Below are 24,093 nucleotides of genomic sequence, written 5' to 3'. Positions count from 1 at the left end.
TTGGAGAAAAATAAATCAAAGTGTTTGCGGGGGTGAATTTGCCGATCCTCCATTCAATTTCACTTGTGGATTTGAAAGCAGATCCATGCATGAGGGGATAGTTTTGCAAAATGAAACGTTTACCGTATTTTTCGCTCTACAAGACGCACCAGACCACAAGACGCACCTAGTTTTTGGAGGAGGAAAACAAGGAAAAAAATATTCTGAATCCCAGAAGCCAGAACAGCAAGAGGGATCTCTGCGCAGCGAAAGCAGCAATCCCTCTTGCTGTTCTGGCTTCTGGGATAGCTGCGCAGCCTGCATTCGCTCCATAAGACGCACACACATTTCCCCTTACTTTTTAGGAGGGGGAAAAGTGAGTCTTATGGAGCAAAAAATACGGTATTTCTGGGTGGTTTTGTTCCTCCGTTTCGCAAATATTATTTTAAAGTAAAAAATATATAAACAAATCTCTTTTTCTTTCTCTCCCTCCTCTCCTCTCTCTGTTCCCATCCCATCCTCTTCCTCCTCTTTGTCGGTGTGGAATAATTATAATAAAAAGGACGGACTACGTTTGAATCTGGGGGGAATATGAACCAACAGCAGAGAATGGCCGCAGCCGGGACCGACAAAGAGCTGAGTGACCTCCTAGATTTCAGTATGGTAAGTGAGACTCTAGTTATTTGTCTTTTTGCGGAGGGGTTTTAAGCACATGTGAACACGAGGGGAGGGAACGGTGGCGTTACGCTGGATTGGGTGTGTTGGAGTGAGGGAGTCGGACGGAGGCAACTCACAAGGAGGCGAGCGGTTGCGGGTACCAACTTGTTTGTTCCTCGTCGCAGTATCAAGGGGGACGTGTAATTGCTACGGTCTCCTTGTTGTGAAGGCTTGGAGAGGGTGGGGGCGGAGTAGGGGAAGGAGGGAGGGAGGGAGAGAGAGAGAGAGAGAGAGAAGGAAGAAAAGGAAGGAAGGCGAGAGAGAGAATGAGAGAGAAGGAAGGAGAGAGGGAAGGAAGGAAGGAAGGAAGGAAGGAAGGAAGGAAGGAAGGAGAGAGAGAAGGAAAGAGAGAGAAAAAGAAAGGAAGGAGAGAGAAAGGGGGGAAGGAAGGAAGGAAGGAAGGAGAGAGAGAGAGAGAGAGAGAGAGAGAGAGAGAGAAGGAAGGAGAGAGGGAGGGAAGGAAGGAAGGAAGGAGAGAGAGAGAGAAGGAAAGAGAGGAAAAGAAGGAAGGAAGGAGAGAGAGAGAGAAGGAAGAAAGAAGGAAGGAAGGAGAGAGAGAGAGAAGGAAGGAAGGCGTATGGGAAGGAAGGAGAGAGAGAGAGAGAGAGAGAGAGAGAGAAGGAAGGAGAACCAAAAACACCATGGTGGGCATCACCTTTAAAAGCAATTACAATAAAAAAAGAAAAATATGGAATTAGAATGGGCTACATATAAAGATCTGATTAAGGAAAAGAGATCTAAGGAAAAAGAGAATAAATTGGTAATTAAAGATTATGAGGAAATTAAACAACATCTGACAGGTTGGATCCAGTACCATCAATTGCGTGAAGTGTTCAGGTCAGATAAGAAAAGAGGTTTCTCAAACGAACCTTTGTTATTAGAAAAAGTGTTATTACGAAACAAAACTAAGGTAATATCAAAAAAGTATGATACATTATTGGAGTGGGAGGTCAAAGACGAACAGGTCAAGGAGGTAATGATCAAGTGGGCTTTAGATATTGGGGAGATTTCTCCTTTCTCAAGTAGGAGTGCCTCCTCTAAGAAGAGGCATTCTCCCATTTCTCGGGCGCCTTCTGCTGATTTTCTTGAGGGAAGCCGAACGGAGGCAGACTTATGGCGGGTGACATGCGGTCAGAGGAGAGCGTTGTGTCACGCCTTGGAAGGGCGTGTGGTCTTGACTTTTTAAGATAAGGAGCCTTGGAAGGAGGCCAGGGAGAGGCGCCACGTCACGGAGAGAGATAAAACTCAACCCAGAGAGTGACAGCTGACAGCGTCGGTCTCTTTTCTCTTCTCTAGTCCATTTGGTCAGGCAAGGGGTCACCCGGGTTGCTAAATTCTGCACATTATATGAACACGGTTTCTCGAAATTCGGTGCCTGCTAGATGCATAGAGCGATGCGGGTGGCGCTGTGGGTTAAACCACAGAACCTAGGACTTGCCGATCAGAAGGTCGGCGGTTCGAATCCCCGCAACGGGGTGAGCTCCCATTGCTCGGTCCCTGCTCCTGCCAACCTAGCAGTTCAAAAGCACGTCAAAGTGCAAGTAGATAAATAGCTACCACTCTGGTGGGAAGGTAAACGGCGTTTCCATGCATGTGGGTTAAACCACTGAGCCTAAGACTTGCCGATCAGAAGGTTGGCGGTTCGAATCCCCGCAATGACGGGGTGAGCTCCTGTCGCTCAGTCCCTGCTCCTGCCCACCTAACAGTTCGAAAGCACGTCAAAGTGCAAGTAGATAAATAGGTACCACTCTGGCGGGAAGTTAAACGGTGTTTCCGTGCTCTGCTCTGCTTTGCTAGAAGCGGCTTAGTCCTGCTGGCCACATGACCCGGAAGCTGTACGCCGGCTCCCTCAGCCAGTAAAGCGAGATGAGCGCCGCAACCCCAGAGTCGGCCACGACTGGACCTAATGGTCAGGGGTCCCTTTACCTAGATGCATAGAATTGTAGATTTGGGATTCCGAATGGCTCCTTTCGTATTTCTGTGCCAGGTCTCTCTGTGTGTATGTGTCGTTGTTTTAGCACACTGCATCATGGGAGCTGTAGTCCTCCAGCGCTGCACGCATTGAAGGTGGTTTTTCCACACTGCATGGGAAATTAGAGAGGGAGGGAGGGAGGGAGGGAGGGAGGGAGAAACTTAAGGGAACTCCTGCGTTCTGTTGTTGAATTTGTTTCCTTTGCACGTCTGCAAATCTGTTTCTTTTTCTGACGCTGCGTAAAAAGCTTCAGAAGGGAGGATGGAGGTTGTCTGCGTTTTAAGGTGGCGGTGGAGGGAAAATTTAAAGGCGTAGTTTTGCATCCCTCGAACTTCAGGGAATATCTCTGCTTTCTTAAATGCCTGGTCTGGTTACGATGCTTTAAAGCGCCGCAGGTGGAATTGATCTTAAGACAGAACATAGGAAGTCCATCTAGTGCAGTATTTCTTACACTGACCGGCAGCGCTAGGGGTTGCCCTATGTCTGGAATTTCCTGGACGTAGCCAGAACACTGCAGTTCCCGGAAGCAGCGCCCAGGCAGAAAGCGCTGAAAGGTCTGCGAAAATCCAATGTTGGAAGTCTTGTTGTTGTTGAGTCGTTTACTGGTGTCCACCTCTTTGTGACCCCCTGGACCAGAGCACGCCAGGCCCTCCTGTCTTCCACTGCCTCCCGCAGTTTGGTCAAACTCCTGCTGGTAGCTTCGAGAACACTGTCCCACCATCTCGTCCTCCATCGTCCCCTTCTCCTTGTGCCCTCCATCTTTCCCAACATCAGGGTCTTTTCCAGGGAGTCTTCTCTTCTCATGAGGTGGCCAAAGTATTGGAGCCTCAGCTTCAGGATCTGTCCGTCCTGTGAACACTCAGGGCTGATTTCCTTCAGAATGGATACGTTTGATCTTCTTGCAGTCCATGGGACTCTCCAGAGTCTCCTCCAGCACCAGGCACAAGGAGAAGGGGATGACAGAGGACGAGATGGTGGGACAGTGTTCTCGAAGCTACCAGCATGAGTTTGACCAAACTGCGGGAGGCAGTGGAAGACGGGAGGGCCTGGCGTGCTCTGGTCCAGGGGGTCACGAAGAGGCGGACACGACTAAACGACTAAACAACAACAACAAATCATTCCTCTTCCCAGATCCCAGTTGAATAGAAAGCACAGAAGAGGAACAAATCAAAGATGCATATTTTCACAGGTCTTTCCTGCAAAACGTTGACCAGGAAGACTGCAAGTGTGTTTGGAGTTGGAGAGATCTGCTTATTCATTGATCTGGGGCCAAAACTTGTTTATATTGCTGTGATCACATGGGCAGTTTCCGATTTATCTGAATGTTTTTGAAGGGGGGGGTTGTTGAAGTTAGGGTTGCCGTACGTCAAAACTTCATTTGCAACTTTGGCCATTAAAAAAAAAAGCTAAACTTTTGCATCCGAATTTTTGCTTTCAACCCTAGGTGATAAATTGAAATTTCTGATTGGTGTCAGAGCTGTCTGCTTTTTGTGCGACTTTTCAGCAATAGATTTTGCTTCTTTGACTCTTGTTCTTGTGGGGGGGGGTGTAGCATACTTAAAAAAGCAAGGGGGGTGGTCAGATTAGTTTGCAACTAGAGGCGAGCAGAAATTTCCTGGGCATTGTTTTTTTTAATTTTTTAATTTTGCTTCCCCACCCAATCTATTAAAAAGCAGCGGAACAGATTTCCTTAGAAGACCTTAAAAAAAAACCTTCCTTAGAAGTTTTGAAGCAGAATTTGGGAGGCTGTGTTTCATGGCCACGTTAGCTGAGATTCTCGCACTACAGGAGGGTTGGTCTAGATGACATTGAAGGGTCCCTTTTCCAACTCTTATTCTGTGTGTTATATATGTGTGTGTTTAAACCCAGAGAGGAGAAACTGTGCCAGATTTTGGGAGGTGTTAAATACCCTGGCACCCCCTTCTCAGTGTCTAGGTAACCTCTTGCCCAATGTTCAAAATTTGCCAGGCACATTTTGCACCCGGCTATCGGCCACTTATGGGATGCGGGTGGTGGCGCATGGGACGTGGGTGGTGCTGTGGGTTAAACCACAGAGCCTAGGGCTTGCCGATCAGAAGGTCAGTGGTTCTAATCCCCGCAACAGGGTGAGCTCCCGTTGCTCGGTCCCTGCTCCTGCCAACCTAGCAGTTCGAAAGCACAAAGTGCAAGTAGATAAATAGGTACCACTCCGGCGGGAAGGTAAACGGCGTTTCCGTGCGCTGCTCTGGTTCGCCAGAAGCGGCTTAGTCCTGCTGGCCACATGACCCGGAAGCTGTACGCCGGCTCCCTCAGCCAGTAAAGCGAGATGAGCGCTGCAACCCCAGAGTCGGCCACGACTTGACCTAATGCCCAATATGGGAATGTCTTTAAGTTAACATCTTACATTAAAAACCCTGACAGTACCAAATTATCGAAGGCTTTTCACCAAAGCCAGACTAAACGTCTTTCCTTCTGCAGTGTTGAGAGGAGTTCCCTGCCAGGACAGACTTTGCTCGTGTGCTCAAGACATTGATTCCATAAAACATATTTTGTTGCATTGTGCAAAATACGAGCAAGCCAGGGCTGAACTGATATTACTCTTGCTGGTACCTTTCCTGGGAAAATCAGAGGCTCACTATGTCAGGTTCCTATCGGAAGACCGGACCAACAAGTTTTTCTCGGTGGTTGCAAGAACCAATGATCCCTATATTCTGAACAAAATGCTTATTTAACCTGGAGGTAGGCTTGTCTGAATTGTGTGCCAACTTGCTGCCAAGGAGTGTGGTGGAGTCTCCTTCTTTGGAGGTCTTTAAGCAGAGGCTTGACAAGCATATGTCAGGAGTGCTCTGATGGTGTTTCCTGCTTGGCAGGGGGTTGGACTCGATGGCCCTTGTGGTCTCTTCCAACTCTAGGATTCTATGTGTATTGCTTTGTAACGATTTGTTGGGTGTCTCTGGACCATAATAAAGGTTGATGATGATGAAAAATCAAGACGTTAGAGCCAGCTTGTCCCCAAAATGGCAACCGGAAAATTTCGTTTTTGCGACTGCAATCGTGGTTTAAGGAGTCTTTTGGCGCCTGACGTATATATATCTGAGTCTAACGCTGTTTCCCCCCTCTTTTCCCCCAGATGTTTCCGCTGCCAGTAGCCAACGGGAAAAACAGACCGACGACTCTGGCTAGCACGCAGTTCGGAGGATCAGGTAACCATGAAGATATCTCCCCTTATTTCTGGTTTTTGTCCTCCAGGGTTGCGCAAACGAGGATCTTGAGGTCTTGCGTTTGCTGTTGCCGGCCCTCCAGTTTCCTGCGTGGCAATTTTATAATAATTTATAATAATATAAATGACGCAAGCAGCATCAGAGGTGATGATGGAAGTTGTGGGGACTCGGGCACAACATCTGGAGAGGGGTGACATGTGGGAATGTTGCGGGGAACAGGAGAGGATATATTGATTAATATTGCCCTTTCTAACTTGCTCTAAGGGACGCAGGTGGCGCTGTGGGTTAAACCACAGAGCCTAGGGCTTGCCAATCAGAAGGTCGGCGGTTCGAATCCCTGCAATGACGGGGTGAGCTCCCGTTGCTCGGTCCCTGCTCCTGCCAACCTAGCAGTTCGAAAGCACATCAAAGTGCAAGTAGATAAAGAGGTACCACTCCGGCGGGAAAGTAAACGGCGTTTCCGTGCGCTGCTCTGGTTTGCCAGAAGCGGCTTAGTCCTGCTGGCCACATGACCTGGAAGCTGTACGCCGGCTCCCTCGGCCAATAAAGCGAGATGAGCGCCGCAACCCCAGAGTCGGTCACGACTGGACCTAATGGTCAGGGGTCCCTTTACCTTTTTATACTTGCTCTGGCAAGTTTCTTTATACAGCAGAGAGCATTGCCCCCATTTACAGAAAGCTGGTTGCAGACTTGTGTGAGTCTCTTTAAGACAATAAGCATATGATACGTTCTGTTCTTACTGGTGATACCCCTTTGACCCCTCCTAAAAGAATAAAGACACCGCAGTTTTATTCGTAAGTAACAAAAAGAGGTTTTACTCGCCATCAGGCAGAGCACAATGCGATCCGTGAAGGCAGGCTTTCGGCTTAAAGTGACAAATACGGTGCTATACCTCGGTTCTCAAACTTAATCCATTCGAGAAGTCCGTTCCAAAACCAAAGCGTTCCAAAACCAAGGCACACTTTCCCATAGAAAGTCATGCAAAATGGATTAATCCCTTCCAGACTTTTAATACAACCCCTAAACCAGCAATTTAACATGAATTTTACAGGGGTCAGCAAACTTTTTTCAGCCGTGGGCTGTCCCTGAGACCTAGCGGTGGGCCAGACATATTTTTGGGGGAAATATAAAATGAATGAATTCCTATGCCCCACAAATAACCCCAAGAGCCAAAGGAACGACCGCTTTTTAGAAAGAGGCTTTCCCCTCTCGAGAGCAGAGAATGCCTCTTTTTAGACCAGGGATATGGGGAAACCCCAGGGGTCTCCCAGAGGTTGTGCCAGACCCCGCCCCCCAACTTCCAGCAGCCAATCCCAGGCCAGGGGTCTAGGGCAGGCCTAGGCAAACCCCGCCCTCCAGCTGTTTTGGGACTACAATTCCCATCATCCCTGACCACTGGTCCTTTTAGCTAGGGATGATGGGAGTTGTAGTCCCAAAAAATCTGGAGGGCCACGTTTGCCTTATGCCTGGTCTAGGGCAATGCGGTTTGCAAGAACGGTTTGATAGAAGGCTGTGTTTTTTATTTTTAACCGCAGGTGCAAAAGTTCAAGGTACATTTCCCCATTTTGGGGGGAGGGGGTCTCCCGACTTTGTGCGTCCTTTGATTTTGAGCATGAAAGCAAAATGTGCTTCGTTTGATAGAGGGGGTTTGCTTTGAATACGGGGCGTGTGTTTACGGAGACTTCTGCGCCCGTGCGTGTCTGGGGAGTGGGGGCGAGTCGCTGCACGTTCGCGAATTTTGAAGCTACAGGTGGTTGCAGCAAAGTGTAATCTCTCCTTTCCACCCCCACAACACACAAACACACTGGCCAAGCCTTTCCACTCCCTCTGCCCGGAGCTTGTCACATCTGAGGAGGCTTCTTCAACCCCCAACTCCCGGCTTTGATGCTTTTCGCAAAATAATTTGGGCTTCTTGGCCGCAACCGCCCCAGCTGTGTTTGAGATTCCGGGATGGGCTGAGCGGTTCTGTAGTCTTTCCTTTCTCCTTGGCAGCGCTCGTCCTTTCTGAGAAAGAGGGGAAGCAAAAGGTTTGATCGAAGCTTCTGTTTTGTGGCCAGGTGGAGCTTCCATGTGCAAGAGCAGTCTACCTGAGTGGGGCTGTTGAAGCTGTCGTGCCCCAAAATTGGGTCCCCTAGGAAGCCAGAGGCTGCTTTCTGTCTGCAGCAGGGTTAAAACTTTTTGACTTTTTCCAAAAAATCAGTTTCCTGTATCATGAAGGGGGGAGCTTTTGCTTAGGACAGGGGTCAGCAAACTTTTTCAGCAGGGGGCCGGTCCACTGTCCCTCAGACCTTGTGGGGGGCCAGACTATATTTTGGGAAAAAATAATGAACGAATTCCTATACCCCACAAATAACCCAGAGATGCATTTTAAATAAAAGCACACATTCTACTCCTGTAAAAACACCAGGCAGGCCCCACAAATAACCCAGAGATGCATTTTAAATAAAAGCACACATTCTACTCATGTAAAAACATGCTGATTCCCAGAACGTCCGCGGGCTGGATTTAGAAGGCGATTGGGCCGGATCTGGCCCCCGGGCCTTAGTTTGCCTACCCATGGCTTAGGAACACTGAAAAAGGGCCTGCTTCTTCTCAGTGGTGGGGGGAATGGTCGCCCCAAAATGAAAAGCTAGAATCGCCGTATAGGTAACTCAATGAAAACGATTGCAAGAATTTGTCGGAAATATGGAAACCTTGCCAAAAAAACACCATTGGGGATATTGGAGAATCGCTGGAAGCAGGAGTCCTCCGTGCCCCAGACCCCAAGAAGTACCGTATTTTTTCCTCTATACGACTCACTTTTCCCCTCCTAAAAAGTAAGGGGAAATGTGTGTGCGTCTTATGGAGCGAATGCAGGCTGCGCAGCTATCCCAGAAGCCAGAACAGAAAGAGAGATTGCTACTTTCGCTGCGCAGTGATCCCTCTTATTGTTCTGGCTTCTGAGATTCAGAATATTTTTTTCCTTGTTTTCCTCCTCCAAAAATTAGGTGTGTCTTATGGTCTGGTGCGTCTTATAGAGCGAAAAATACAGTAATTTGTGCACAGAATGCGCAATCCAAGCGATGCAGGAAGTTTGCAGCGCAAAGAAAGAGAAACAGCAAGTTTGATTTATTCTAAGCAGTAAGAAGGGATGTACAGAGGTACCTTAATCCGTTCTGGGAGTCCGCTCGGCTCCCAAAACGGTCGAAAACCAAGGCACGGCGTCCAATTGGATGCAAGAGCTTCCTGCACTCAGATCGGAAGCCGCGTCAGACGTTCGGCTTCCGAAAAACGTTTGCAAATTCACTTCTGGGTTTGCGGCATTTGGGAGCTGATTTGTTCGACTGCCAAGGTCCCATTGTACAATGCACAAAACATTGTGCAAGTATCAGAAAACCCGCAACCTCTGTTATTCCCCTGTATCCCAATGCATAATTATTATGTACAATTTCATAGTGTGTTATGCAGTTACCTACACAAAAATCGATGATTTGGGGGTGACCCCCCCCAAAAAAACCCCGGTTTCGAAAGGACAGTTTTCATTCCTCTGCTTTCAGCCAAAAGCTCATTGCATTAAACTGCAGGAACAAGCGGTTGCCAAAATAAAATCAAAAGCTACAAGCTCTAGTCTGCAGTCTTCCAGATGTTGATAAGATTTACGGGTTGCAGCGCCCTTGGCTGTTTCACCCTGGGGATGTTGAGAATTTGGCAGACACATCCCCATATCCCAACCTCCTCTTTATCAGGAAGGAATGCCTTCTCTCAATACAGTGGTCCCTTGGTTCTCAAACTTAATCCGTTCCGGAAATTCCGTTCCAAAACCAAAGCGTTACAAAACCAAGACGCGCTTTCCCATAGAAAGTCATGCAAAACAGATTAATCCGTTCCAGGCTTTTAACAACAACCCCTAAAACAGCAGCTTTACATGAATTTTACTCTCTAACAAGACCGCTGATACATAAAACGAAAGCAAGAATCGAGGTAAAGGGACCCCTGACCATTAGGTCCAGTCATGGCCGACTCTGGGGTTGCAGCACTCATCTCGCTTTATTGGCCGAGGGAGCCGGCGTTCAGCTTCCGGGTCATGTGGCCAGCAGGACTAGGCCGCTTCTGGCGAACCAGAGCAGCGCACGGAAACGCCGTTTACCTTCCCGCCAGAGTGGTACCTATTTATCTACTTGCACTTTGACATGCTTTCGAACTGCTAGGTTGGCAGGAGCAGGGACTGAGCAACGGGAGCTCACCCCGTCATTGCGGGGATTCGAACCGCCGACCTTCTGAATGGCAAGTCCTGGGCTCTGTGGTTTAACCCACAGCGCCACCTGCGTCCCTAAAACAGCAGCTTACCTTTGGGCAAAAACCAGGAAACACAACAACCCCAAACCAACAACCGCATATCAAGGGCTTGTTTTCTTTTCCTTCTTTGTGGATTTCCCCCCATCTTTAATTGTTAATTTGGTACACTTTGATCTCTCTCCAAAAAGGAAGGTTGGCGTTTCATCTGAGGGTTGCTTCGCCCCCCCCCCTCCGTCCAACTCCTTTCTCCCTGCCCACCCCCTTCGTCTCCCAAACAAAGAATTAAAACGCCACCCTGGATTATATCTGTAGGAAGATATATTTATATGTAGGCACGCACCTAGGTATAAATCTCTTCCGCCCTTTATTGTGGAGCTGGGGGTGCAAGAAAGTTCACCTGATCTGCAAAAGCTTCAAATGGGGCTTGTTGCCAGCTTGTTCCGCATCCCTTTCTAGGATTTCGGTAATGCCTGAAATAATATATTATAATATATATATATATATATATATATATATATATATATATATATATGGTCCCGTGATTAAGGAAACGGAGGGCTTTTTAAAAATGAAAATAAAAAAAAACATTGCAAAAGGGTTCTGCCATTCCCCAGCCACTCTGGCTTAATAATAAAATAAAATGAAGCGAGCTTGTTTTGAAGGTGGCAGCTCTTCAGTTTTGCAAAGCCATAAAAACTACCTTTTTTTTGAAAAAAAAAAATTTATTGGTTTTTCCGTATATACACCCTCTAACAGTACAGTGGACGCTCGGGTTGCGAACGTGATAACGCCTTGGTTGTGGGTTCGATTCCTGCATGGGGCAGCTGCATATTCCTCCATTGCCCCAGGGGTGTACCTCAGGGTCCCTTCTAACTCAACAGTCCTCTAATTTGGCCGATGAAGCCCTTCCTTCATCATGCGAAATGCAGCGTGACGACAGCCTTACGTTTTTATGTCTATAGGCAGATATATGCATGTCCGTGATGGATTGGCTGTAGATGTGCTAGTCTTTGTTAGTAGTAAAGGTAAAGGGACCCCTGGCCGTTAGGTTCAGTCGTGGCCGACTCTGGGGTTGTGGCGCTCATCTCGCTTTACTGGCCGAGGGAGCCGGCGTACAGCTTCCGGGTCATGTGGCCAGCAGGACTAAGCCGTTTCTGTCGAACCAGAGCAGCGCACGGAAATGCTGTTTACCCTCCCACCGGAGCCGTACCTATTTATCTACTTGTGCTGGCGTGCTTTCAAAGTGCTAGGTTGGCAGGAGCAGGGACCGAGCAACGGGAGCTCACCCCGTCCCGGGGATTTGAACCACCAACCTTCTGATCGGCAAGCTCTAGGCTCTGTGTAGTAGTTATTAGTAGTAATAAGAAGAAGATGAAGAAGAATTTTTATTGCATCCTGCCCATCTGACTGGGTTGTCCAGCCACACTTCCAACATATATAAAAACATAATAAAACATTACACATTAAAAGGCTTCCTACTACATGGCTGCCTTTAGATGTCTCCTAAAAGTCAGATAGTTGTTTCTTTCCTTGACATCTGATGGGAGAGCGTTCCACAGGGCAGGCGCCACCACCGAGAAGGCCCTCTGCCTGGTTCCCTGTAACTTCGCTTCTCACATTGAGGGAATCGCCAGAAGGCCCTTGGAGCTGGACCTCAGTGTCCGGGCAGAACGATGGGGACTCAAAGATTTCGGAGAAGGAGTCTGGGAGGGCAAGTGTTCCCATCCCCTTGTCCTTCAGGAAAGTCAATACGTACATGTTTATTAAATTGTTCTGAACATACTGATAATCCCAAAGAGGGGAACATGAACCTCAATACTTTCATGTGGCAAGCGAGGGAGCAATAGGTATTATTATTATTGTTGTTGTTGAAATTGAAGAACTTTGCTACCAGCAAGACCAAGTTTCCTTGAATCCACTGCTCACCTTTTTTGGCCAAGTGATGTTGCGAAAATTGCAGTGCGCTTTAGATTCGACGTCGCATGAGACTCAAGTAAATGTGGTGTGTCGCCGTTTCTGAAGCCCTACGTATGGGAAGGGTGTTTAGAACAAGAGTCGTCATAATAGCGATCCGTAGTTAAAAGTAGAAGTCTTTTTTTCCTCTACAAAATGTGGCAATCGTAGCTTTGCAGCCTCCAGAGGTGACCACATTCCCTGGCCGCCAATCTCATGTTTTCGCTTCTGTTCTGTATGTGCTCCGTAATAAATGCTTTTGTGCCCACTGAGATTTTTTTTTAAAAAATGTCATTTACTGCAAATGGTGCAAGTTCGCACCATAAATGTTCATTTTCGCACCCGCTGCAAAATTCGGAGGAGCACATCACTGGTATCGTTCCGAATTGCGTATAAATCTGGAATTTTTCAAATTAGAGTTGACACGCTTTAAAAGTGAGTGTTATCTCCTGGTTCAACTCTCTCTTTTTTTAGCAACACCTTCTCTGCCCCACCCCCCCCCGTGAAAAAAACACACCTCGTTTCATCCTTTGTGTTGGCTCAGTCTAAAGATTAAAATCATCGGCTGCATCTGGCCCTTGCCTTACTCAGAAGTAGACCCACTGACGTTAATAGACCTCGTGCCGGTTGTTTTCGGCGGGTCTACTCTTGAGTAAGGCCAGGACTGGCTGCAACCCCAGACGATTTCATTTTCCAGAAAAACTTTCCGGGCCGTTAAGGTTTTTTTTTTAACTTATTTTTTTTAAATGGCATAAATTGCACATTGCATAAGTCAGACTGAGGGCTGGAACCTGGGCACATTTTCGCAGAATAACAGGTAAATGAAATGGGCTTGGCAACCCGTCTTGGCATGTCGAGACAACCCAGGGTTCCAGATCTTCGCAATAAAAAATTGCCACCCTCCTTGCAACAGCCACAGTTGCTACTTAAGTCAGGAGCACGAGAACTAGAACCTTGTCTTACCTTCTGGTCGGCGTGTTTTACGACCAGGCGCGTTTTGGGACTTGGCGCTGCGATTTCTGGGAGGAAGTGGGCTTAAACCCTTCTTCCAAATTTCCCTAGTAAATCAGCCCCCTCCCACCCACTGCTAGATTGCAGTCAACAACCCAGTATGGCCCCCAGCCGAAAGATTCCCCCCCCCCCTTGAAAGTCCTGCCCAAAAATCAGGTGAAACGGTTGCGTCTATCCCCACCTGCCCACATCTGACAGCGATAAAGGTAAAGGTGAAGGGACCCCTGACCAGTAGGTCCAGTCGTGGCCGACTCTGGGGTTGCGGCGCTCATCTCGCTTTACTGGCGTACAGCTTCCGGGTCGTGTGGCCAGCAGGACTAAGCCGCTTCTGGCGAACCAGAGCAGCGCACGGAAACGCCGTTTACCTTCCCGCCAGAGTGGTACCTATTTATCTACTTGCACTTTGAGGTGCTTTCGAACTGCTAGGTTGGCAGGAGCAGGGACCGAGCAACAGGAGCTCACCCTGTCATTGCGGGGATTCGAACCGCCGACCTTCTGATCAGCAAGTCCTAGGCTCTGTGGTTTAACCCACAGCGCCACCCGTGTCCCTTCTGACAGTGATACGCTGCCACAAAATAGGCCCCGTTCCCCCCCCACCCCGATTTCAGCAAGAGCTTGGCGTTCTCCCACAAGACGGGGCGGGGGGGGAGTCATGCCCATTCAGAGTGAGGGCAAGCAAGCACCACCCTCGCTCGGCGTTGGCTTTGCAACGATGCCAACTTTGCCAAACCTGCCGAGCTGGCAGGAGCTGGGAGATGCCATCGTGCCGCCCTGACAAGATGGATCCCTCTGATTAGAAACACCCTCTATTTATTTTTGTTTTTTATAAAAAAAGAATATTAACATCCAGTCGAGATTAAAGGGAGTGTTGCGTGAGAAACTTCTTTACTCAAAACAGCAACTCACCGTCCTGCTAACCCAAAAGCCTGCTCTATCTGGGATTTTCAGAAACCCATAATTGAAGCGCACGGTTTCCCAAATGCCTTGGTACTCAAACAACCTCAAACCCAAACACTGCAAACCCGGAAGAAAATATTTCGGTTTGTGAACTCTTTTCGGAAGCCAAACGTGCTCCGTTTTGAGTGCCACACTTCCGATTTGAGTGTTACGCTGAAGTCTGCCTGTTTTTGCTATTTGTTTTGCTTTTTTTGCCCTGGCGGCTCTTTATCGTTTCATTTTCACGACCAGTCCAGCTACTGATGGATCGATTGTGTGACTGCACTACATTGATTCTCGCTTTCGTTTTATGGCTCAATGGTCTCGTTCGATAGTAAAATCCATGTTCAATTGCTTTTTCGGGGGTTGTTTTCAAAAGTCTGGAACGGATTAATCCATTTTGCATTGCTTTCTATGGGAAAGCAGTGTGCCTTGGTTTTGGAACGCTTTGGTTTTGGAACGGAATTTCCTGAACGGATTAAGTTTGAGAACCAAGGTGCCACTGTAGATGTCCATTGCAAAATTCACCCATTGGAGATGTCCATGTTAGGTATGCGAATCTGCGAGAGGGGGGCGTTTTTGCCAAAGGGAGGGGGTTACGTTTGTTGTTGTTTAGTCCTTTAGTCGTGTCTGCCTCTTCGTGACCCCCTGGACCACAGCACGCCAGGCCCTCCTGTCTTCCACTGCCTCCCGCAGTTGCGTCAAACTCATGCTGGTAGCTTCGAGAACACTGTCCCACCATCTCGACCTCCGTCGTCCCCTTCTCCTTGCGCCCTCCATCTTTCCCAGCATCAGGGTCTTTTCCAGGGAGTCTTCTCTTCTCATGAGGTGGTCTTGGAGCCTCAGCTTCAGGATCTGTCCTTCCAGTGAGCACTCAGGGCTGATTACCTTCCGAATGGATAGGTCTGATCTTCTTGCAGTCCATGGGACTCTCAAGAGTCTCCTCCAGCACCAGAATTCAAAAGCATCCATTCTTCGGCGATCAGCCTTCTTGATGGTCCAGCTCTCACTTCCATACATCACTACTGGGAAAACCATAGCTTGAACTATATGGACCTTTGTCGGCAAGGTGATGTCTCTGCTTTTTAAGATGCTGTCTAGGTTTGTCATTGCGGGTTACATTTAGCGGTCTGCAAAAAAAAAAAAAGTGGCAATGGGATGTGAGGGGACTATTCTCCCCCCCCCCAGCACCACCCCTAAATTGGGAACGTGCCAAACTACCGTGTTGATATCGAGGGAGATTGGGGACGGTGTGTGTGTGTGTGTGTCTCGCGGCCTTCAGTTTTCTCTGCCAATTGCCGCCTCTCTCTTAAAAAATGGGGGGGGGGGGGGAGAGAGAGAGACTGTTCGGCCTCCCTCCCGAAAGCTTGCAAATGCCCTATTAACATTGTTATACAAAACAGCAGTGTGCCATTTAATTAGGAAAAATAAGAACTAACCTCCACCATATGTTCCGTCTCTGTCGCTATTTGCATTTGAAAGTCCGGCTGTGTTTCAAAATGGGATTTTCGCCATATTGAAAAGCCTCCAAGTTTGGGGGTTGCTATGGGGAACGCGAGCGTGTTTGGTTTGGGGGGGGGCGCGACGCCGACGCTGTGTTTTCCTGCTGACTTGAAATCTCTGTGGGTTTTCTGAATGGTTTTTGTTTTGAATTATTCTTTTTAGCGGGGAATTTGCTGTTATCCTCGTCGCGGCATCTACAAACGATTCTCGAGGGAAGAAATTGGGGGCCTGTGTTCGATTGGCCCCCCCATAAAACATCTGTACCGCACCCTAATATTTGATAGGCAAGCAGTTCTGCTTGGGTTTTTAAAAAAGCAAATTGCGGCCTGCACTGTGGCAGGGAGTTCCACAGGTTAGCCTTACATTCTCCCTCCAGAAATGAAAGTTTCCTCTGGTTGTAAAATATTAAGATGATACCAGCAAGAATGAGTCTTTCTGTTAAAAAAAATGATTTCAATCTAGTCTTACTGACTAGTGATTTAAATCGATTTCATTTAAACCAAATCCACCCTGGCGGCTCGCGAGAAATATAATGGGGAATGTGGATCGGTTTTATGATAAATCGGTTTTATGATAAAACAGATTGGGGGGTGCCGGACATTCCTAGTCCCAGCTAGAGATGGAATCTAGAACCTTCGGCATCCAAAACTGAATTTAAAGCAACATTCTAGTCCTCATTGTTCTCAGCAAAGAACTGATTTAAGTACAGTGGTACCTTGGTTCTCAAACGCCTTGGTTCTCAAACTCCGAAAACCCGGAAGTAAGTGTTCTGGTTTCCGAACATTTTTCGGAAGCCGGCTGTTGGCTATTGTTTCCGGGGAACCTGCACCAATCAGAAGCCGCGCCTTGGTTTCTGAACATTTGGGAAGCCAAACTGACTTCCAGAACGGATTAAGTTTGGCGCTTTTATTTTTGCTCTTTATTTTGCGTTTTTGTTTTTGAGGCTTTTCCAGTTAATTTGTTTTTGTGCCTGTGTGGAACCCAGTTCAGCTACTGATTGATTGATTGATTGATTGATTGTGTGACTGCGGAAATAGATAAAAGCCCCCCCCCCCATCCAAACAATGGCCATCATCAGTGCAGGCAAGAAAAAAAATTCATTTTAATTGTCCCCAATACTGTCTTTTTTATTTTATAGTACAGTGCATTGATTATTGCTTTCATTTTATGGATCAATGGTCTCATTAGATAGTAAATTTCATGTTGAATTGTTGTTTTCCAAAGTCTGGAACGAATCGATCCATTTTGCATGACTTTTTATGGGAAAGCGCGCCTTGGTTTTGGAACGCTTTGGTTTTGGAACAGGATTTCCGGAACGGATTAAGTTTGAGAACCAAGGAACCACTTTAGATGTCCAGATCGTTCCTTCTGCAAGCAGGACAGGCCTGCCTTGGCGGGGGACCTTCCAGGCAAATTCCTCTGGTTGAGAGTTTGATTCTCAAAATGTGCCAAGTCTTTTTTATATACCTGATGATGATTCCAGATCCGGAGAGCAGCCGTTTCAAGTCAGGAAGCTGGCCCGAAACCTAAATTTAAACTCCGTTCTATTTTAAATCGGCTGGGGAATTCTCTCTCTCTCTCAACGCCCCCCTCCAAATTTGGTAAACTTATTTTTTAAAAATAAAACACCCATTTGTAGTTCGGCAGGCGAGAACCAGAAGTCGGATGGTGAATGAACTGCCGGTTATTTGTTTTTAATTTTTTGGGACTACCGTTTGGGGTTTCGCTCAGCTCAATTTGGACCAGAATCCCAGCTTAGCAAACTTTCCTGTTAACGCATCATCAGGCGACGAAAGGACCTCTGGGAATCTCAGGGCAAGTACACAAAAGCAGATGGGCACGATATAAATACAGTGGTAACTTGGTTCTCAAACTTGTTGTTGTTGTTTAGTCATGTCCGCCTCTTTGTGACCCCCTGGACCAGAGCACGCCAGGCCCTCCTGTCTTCCACTGCCTCCTGCAGTTTGGTCAAACTCATGCTGGTAGCTTCGAGAACACTGTCCCACCATCTCGTCCTCCGTCGCCCCCTTCTCCTTGCGCCCTCCATCTTTCCCAACATCAGGGTCTTTTCCAGGGAGTCTTCTCTTCTCAGGAGGTGGCCAAAGTCTTGGAGCCTCAGCTTCAGGATCTGTCCTTCCAGTGAGCGCTCAGGGCTGATTTCCTTAAGGATGGAGATGTTTGATCTTCTTGCAGTCCATGGGACTCTCAAGAGTCTCCTCCAGCACCAGAATTCAAAAGCATCCATTCTTCGGCGATCAGCCTTCTTTATGGTCCAGCTCTCACTTCCATACATCACTACTGGGAAAACCATAGACATGGTCTTTATTGAAGACTGTCGCGACAGGACTCCCACCTGCCACCAGGTGAAACAGGATGGAAGCCCTGAACAAAACAGCCCCAAACTTTTATTAGCTGCTCATCCCCATGTCATACCCCCCAAATTACATCACTCATACATCACGGTTACATCATGAAAGGGGAGGTCTGGTGGCCGTAATCTGAGCATCCTGGACCCTGCCCCATGGTTCTCCTTGCCCTCCACTAAACACCCATCAAGTGTAACAAAAGAGATCTTTACATTTCCCTGTCTCCCAGCCAAGTTCATCACACCCTTTTGTCCTCATCTGGGTTTGTTATTTCTGGACTGGCTACCTGTCTGGCACTCAGGTATCAGGAGGCCAGGGATTATCCCTCAGGCAGAGGGGCTGTTGAGTAGCTGAGCTCACAGGTCTATAGGAATTTCTGAAGTTTTCCCAGTGAGCCAGTACATAGACACATTTATCAGTGAATTCTTACATTTGGTATCGTGCAGCAAAGGCCCTTTGGATAGATAGGAAGAAACTGCGATGAAGTGTTTTGTGGGGACAAATCACAAAAAGTCACAAAAGCGATGGTGCTGGTTTTGGTAGTGGGCTGCATGTGCGTGATATCTGCTGGAGGGGCAACCCCCCCCAACCTATACATAAATTCCTGCAACACAGTAGCATTTGGACCCCGTTCCCAGTAGCAAAAGGGGATTTTGAACGCTGTCTGGGGGATTTCGTCCGCCGCCTGGACCCAAAGCCCCCCAAAGCAGGGTAAGCAGCCTGGTCTACCTCGCAGGAATGTTTTGAATGTGCCAGGAAGGAGGGAAAATCTCCCAGGCCAGGAAAGCAGGGTGCAAACGAGGGAACGGAATAAGACCTGCAAACGGAACAGGGTCCTTCTTTGCAGAGCTTCTTTGCAAGGCAAGAAAAGAGCGCTCACCGTATTGTTGTGGCAACTGAAGTTTAGGAAAAACAGTCTTTAAGACAAAGGATTTCCCAGGCTGCCTGCTTGCCTCCCCCCCTTTTCTTCCCACCTCCCTGTTTTCTGTTTAAAGCAGGTGGCCGCCAGGGAACAACTTTGTTTACGGAAGAAAAGAGGGCTTTTTTTCTTTCTTTCTCGGAGGGGCAAGCTTGTTTTTCTGGGCTGGGGAATAGGCGCTTTCCTGGCAAGGAGCAATTCAAGTCCTTATCTGCTTTTCCTGCTCTGTGAGTCACCCGTCGGACGGACGGCGTGCTGCGGATAGTGACCCTGTGCCACCCCAAAGCACTTTTGCCTTGTTTGGTTTCACCCCCCACCCCCCAAAAAATACCAAAGTCCCTCTTGCAGGCAGTGCTCGGCTCGGCTCCTTCTCGTAAAAACGTGCTAAGATTGTAGTCCTCATGACTAGCTGATAGGATGCTGCCTTCTCCTAAATCAAACCCAATTGTCTATCGAGTTCAGAGTTCCCTACTCTCCAGGGTTTCAGGCACTGTGGATTATTTATTATTATTATTATTATTATTATTATTATTATTATTATTATTAATTATTGAGTTTATTTTCTGCCCTATACCCAGAGGATTGAACCTCAGACCTTTGCATGCAAAGCCCAAAATAAGATTCTAGTCCTCAAAGTTTGAGCTGATTCATACAAGATTCTGCTTTGCATAGGATTTCAGTGGCAGAACCAACTTACGGGGGAAATAGGGAAATTCAACAACTGGGCCCATCACCTCCTGGCAAATAGAAGGGGAAGAAATGGAGGCAGTGAGAGATTTTACTTTCTTGGGCTCCATGATCACTGCAGATGGTGACAGCAGCCACGAAATTAAAAGACGCCTGCTTCTTGGGAGAAAGGCGATGACAAACCTAGACAGCATCTTAAAAAGCAGAGACATCACCTTGCCAACAAAGGTCCGTATAGTTCAAGCTACGGTTTTCCCAGTAGTGATGTATGGAAGTGAGAGCTGGACCATCAAGAAGGCTGATCGCCGAAGAATGGATGCTTTTGAATTCTGGTGCTGGAGGAGACTCTTGAGAGTCCCATGGACTGCAAGAAGATCAAACCTCTCCATTCTTAAGGAAATCAGCCCTGAGTGCTCACTGGAAGGACGGATCCTGAAGCTGAGGCTCCAAGACTTTGGCCACCTCATGAGAAGAGAAGACTCCTGGAAAAGACCCTGATGCTGGGAAATATGGAGGGCACAAGGAGAAGGGGACGACAGAGGACGAGATGGTGGGACAGTGTTCTCGAAGCGACCAGCATGAGTTTGACCAAACTGCGGGAGGCAGTGGAAGACAGGAGGGCCTGGCATGCTCTGGTCCAGGGGGTCACAAAGAGGCAGACACCACTAATCGGCTCAACAACAACAACAACAAACAACTTTCTTTGGGCCATATCCACCGTTTCCCCCACCAAAAAAAAAGCGGCACAGCTTTTTGTGTCTGGATTTTTCACTTCTTGAAATATGGCATCCGCCGAGATGAGTTTCCCATCGCAATTTGAAACCAGACCGGCCCCTGCTTAGCTTTCCAAATTTGCTAGTGGTTTTACTGCTTTTTGCCACTAGGTTTATTCAGAATTTTAGTTGGAGGTGCTGCAAGTCAGTGCATACAGTATGGGGCTAGGTAGGCTGTTTCGGTATAAGTTAGGGAGAGATGTTAAAGCTTAGCAGCTGCAAATAATAATAAAATTTGTTCTGAAAATAGGAAAAACTTCAACCCAGTTTTCCGGAGACTTACGTCCCCCAAGTCGTCCGTTCGAAAAGCAAACTGGAAAACTTTGCAGAAAATCCCTGTTCTTAAAATCACGGGTTTCTAAAAAATCCAGGTGGGGGAAACAAGGTCCCACAACTTGCAAAACTATTTTTTTACATCTATCCTCGGATATATATTTATCTATCTATGCATAGACATATGGGCAAGTATTTAATTGCAGGTTCCGTCTGGGTGTGAACGTTCTTAAAAAAAAGAAAACAAACCACACAATTGATTTTATTGTGTTGACTTTAAAAAAAAAACTCCCCCCCTTTTTCTCAGCGGCTTTCCCCTTTGAGGTCTTTTGTTTGGTCACCGTGGGGCGACCTTGTTTTCACAGCTGCCAGGAAGTGTTTTGGGGGCTGCAGAGTTTTCCTTATTTTTAATTGTTTTCAACCCTCCGGCTTATCTGTACTCTGTTCTTGGTCGTCATCTCTTTCCCCCCATCCCTCCTCTGCCGGGTTTATATTTACAGGCTGAGTTGGCTGAGCGTGAGTTTCTTTATCTTGGGGTCACGGGTTCGAGTCCTGTATCAGGCAAAAGATTCCATGCATGGCACGGGGTTGGGTTGGATGACCCCCCTTCCAGCCTTACAATTCTGCTCTTGGTTATAATAATAATAATTTATTATTTATACCCCGCCCATCTGGCTGGGCTTCCCCAGCCACTCTGGGCAGCTTCTAACTGAATATTAAAAACAGTACAGCATCAGACGTTAAAAACTTCCCTAAAGAAGGCTGCCTTCAGTTGTCTTTTAAAAGTAAAATAGTTGTTTGTTGCTTTGACATCTGCTGGGAGGGTGTTCCACAGGGTAGGCGCCACCACCGAGAAGGCCCGCTGCCTGGTTCCCTGTAACCTCACTTCTCGCAGGGAGGGAACCACCAGAAGGCTCTTGGCGCTGGATCTCAGTGTCCGGGCTGAACGATGGGGATAGAGATGCTCCTTCAGGTATACAGGGCCGTTTAGGGCTTTCAAGGTCAGCACCAACCCTTTGAATTGTGCTTGGAAACGTACTGGGAGCCAATGCAGGTCTTTCAGGACCGGTGTTATGTGGTCCCGGCGGCCACTCCCAGTCACCAGTCTAGCTGCCATATTCTGGATTAATTGCACTTTCCGGGTCACCTTCAAAGGTAGCCCCATGGAGAGCGCGTTGCAGTAGTCCAAGCGGGAGATAACCAGAGCATGCACCACTCTGGCCAGACAGTCTGCGAGCAGGTAGGGTCTCATCCTGCGTACCAGGTGGAGCTGGTAGACAGCTGCCCTAGACACAGAATTGACCTCTGCCTCCATGGACAGCTGTGAGTCCAAAATGACTCCCAGGCTGCACACCTGGTCCTTCAGGGGCACAGTTATCCCATTCAGGACCATGGTCCCATGACTTCGCAAGAGCTTGGCGGGTAGAGTGTGCGGCTCTTAATCTTGGGGTTATGGGTTCGAATTCCGCATGGGGGAAAATAATTCCTGCATTTCAGGGGGTTCGGCTGGATGACCCCCGTGGGTACCTCCTCCTCTCCTCTCCCTGCGGTTCCTCTAAGGTAAAACGTCCCAAGCGATGCAACCGTTTGAGGCAGAGACTCCTTATCTGAGGGTTGCGGGTTCGAATCCTGAGTCGGGCAAAAGATTCCTGCATTGCAGAGGGCCAGATGTCCCTTATGGTCCCTAGGATTGTGATTATTAGTTACCGTATTTTTCGCTCTATAAGACGCACCAGACCACAAGACGCACCTAGTTTTTGGAGGAGGAAAACAAGGAAAAAAATATTCTGAATCCCAGAAGCCAGAACAGCAAGAGGGATCACTGCGCAGCGAAAGCAACAATCCCTCTTGCTGTTTTGGCTTCTGGGATAGCTGCGCAGCCTGCATTCGCCCCATAAGACGCACACACATTTCCCCTTACTTTTTAGGAGGGGAAAAGGGAGTCTTATAGAGCAAAAAAGACGGTAAATTTGTATACCGCCCTCTCTCCCCGCAGGTCTCAGGCTGCACCGCGGGATAAAACCACAATATAAAAACACAAAATTCATAATCGAAGAAACAAAAACCACCAGTCATTTCTCTTCCCCAACCCATGCGATGCCTCTTCTCCTTGCATTTCCTCGCGAGCTCAAAAGCTCCAAACACCACAACCGCTTTGAGCGGGTTGTGGGTTTGAGTCCTGCGTTGTTCAAAATATTCCTGCATTGCATTGAGTTAGACTAGATGACTCTGGGGTTCCCTTCCCGTTCTGGTACGATCTGCGTCGAATTTTGCCTCCACCCCCTGGCTTTCTCCACCCTATAAAAGAAAAAGTTTTCTTTTCCCAGCCTCCAAATCTAAAAATGTGGGTGGGGCCAGTGGGCGCGGCCAAGCGAGACAGGGTGGGGTGCAGCCCGGTGGGGGGTGGACCCTATTTAAGCTGCCTCATCCCCGGATCTTAGTTCGCTTTCTCACTCTCGGGAGATCTGGGTTCGAATCTACTGCCCGGCCACCAACTCATTTGGCAACCTTCCTGCGGTTCCACGCCTGCTTGGTCTGCTTTGCAGGGCTGGTATGCAGGTGTTGTTGTTGTTTAGTCGTTTAGTCATGTCTGCCTCTTCGTGACCCCCTGGACCAGAGCACGCCAGGCCCTCCTGTCTTCCACTGCCTCCCGCAGTTTGGTCAAACTCATGCTGGTAGCTTGGAGAACACTGTCCCACCATCTCGTCCTCTGTCATCCCCTTCTCCTTGCGTCCTCCATCTTTCCCAACATCAGGGTCTTTTCCAGGGAGTCTTCTCTTCTCCTGAGGTGGCCAAAGTCTTGGAGCCTCAGCTTCAGGATCTGTCCTTCCAGTGAGCACTCAGGGCTGATTTCCTTCAGAATGGAGAGGTTTGATCTTCTTGCAGTCCATGGGACTCTCAAGAGTCTCCTCCAGCACCATAATCCAAAAGCATCCATTCTTCAGCGATCAGCCTTCTTGATGGTCCAGCTCTCACTTCCATACATCACTCCTGGGGAAACCATAGCTTGAACTATACGGACCTTTGTTGGCAAGGTGATGTCTCTGCTTTTTAAGATGCTGTCTAGGTTTGTAATTGCTTTTATCCCAAGAAGCAGGCATCTTTTAATTTTGTGGCTGCTGTCACCATCTGCAGTGATCATGGAGCCCAAGAAAGTGAAATCTCTGTCTCCATTTCTTCCCCTTCTATTTGCCAGGAGGTGATGGGACCAGTGGCCATGATCTTTCTTTTTGATGTTGAGCTTCAGACCATATTTTGCGCTCTCCTCTTTCACCCTCATTAAAAGGCTCTTTAATTCCTGCAGGGGGAGATACCTTATTTTCCACACTATGAAAATGTGATTTATTTATTTTAAAAGGCAGTCGTTTGCCGTTTTCACTTTTGGTTCAGAATGGGATTTTGAGCCGGACGTCTAACCGATCGCTGGAACCGAGCCCAAATTACTGCCAGATATCGTCTCCGGCGTTTGGCTGAACTTTGCTTTAGGGATTTCAAAGGGAGGAGGCCGGGGTTGCGTTGTGCGGAAAGG

General features: G+C 47.9%; 1 protein-coding gene across 15 annotated transcripts in view; it reads left to right on the top strand.

Annotated features, from left to right (window-relative positions):
* Positions 1–503: 503 nt before the first annotated feature.
* TCF3 (transcription factor 3) overlaps positions 504–24,093 on the top strand; it is a 75,662-nt gene continuing 52,072 nt past the window's right edge. For all 15 annotated transcript variants that reach the window (XM_083421564.1, XM_083421560.1, XM_083421556.1 and 12 more), the window contains exons 1-2: positions 504–642; positions 5,778–5,850. In XM_083421564.1, coding sequence (XP_083277690.1) covers positions 571–642; positions 5,778–5,850 — 145 coding nt within the window. In that variant the 5' untranslated portion in view covers positions 504–570. The remainder of the gene's footprint in view (positions 643–5,777; positions 5,851–24,093) is intronic.

This window comes from Podarcis tiliguerta (genome assembly GCF_965153285.1).
Source record: "Podarcis tiliguerta genome assembly, chromosome: 18".
Lineage (NCBI taxonomy): Eukaryota > Metazoa > Chordata > Lepidosauria > Squamata > Lacertidae > Podarcis > Podarcis tiliguerta.
This window is presented reverse-complemented; position numbering and strand designations above follow the sequence as displayed.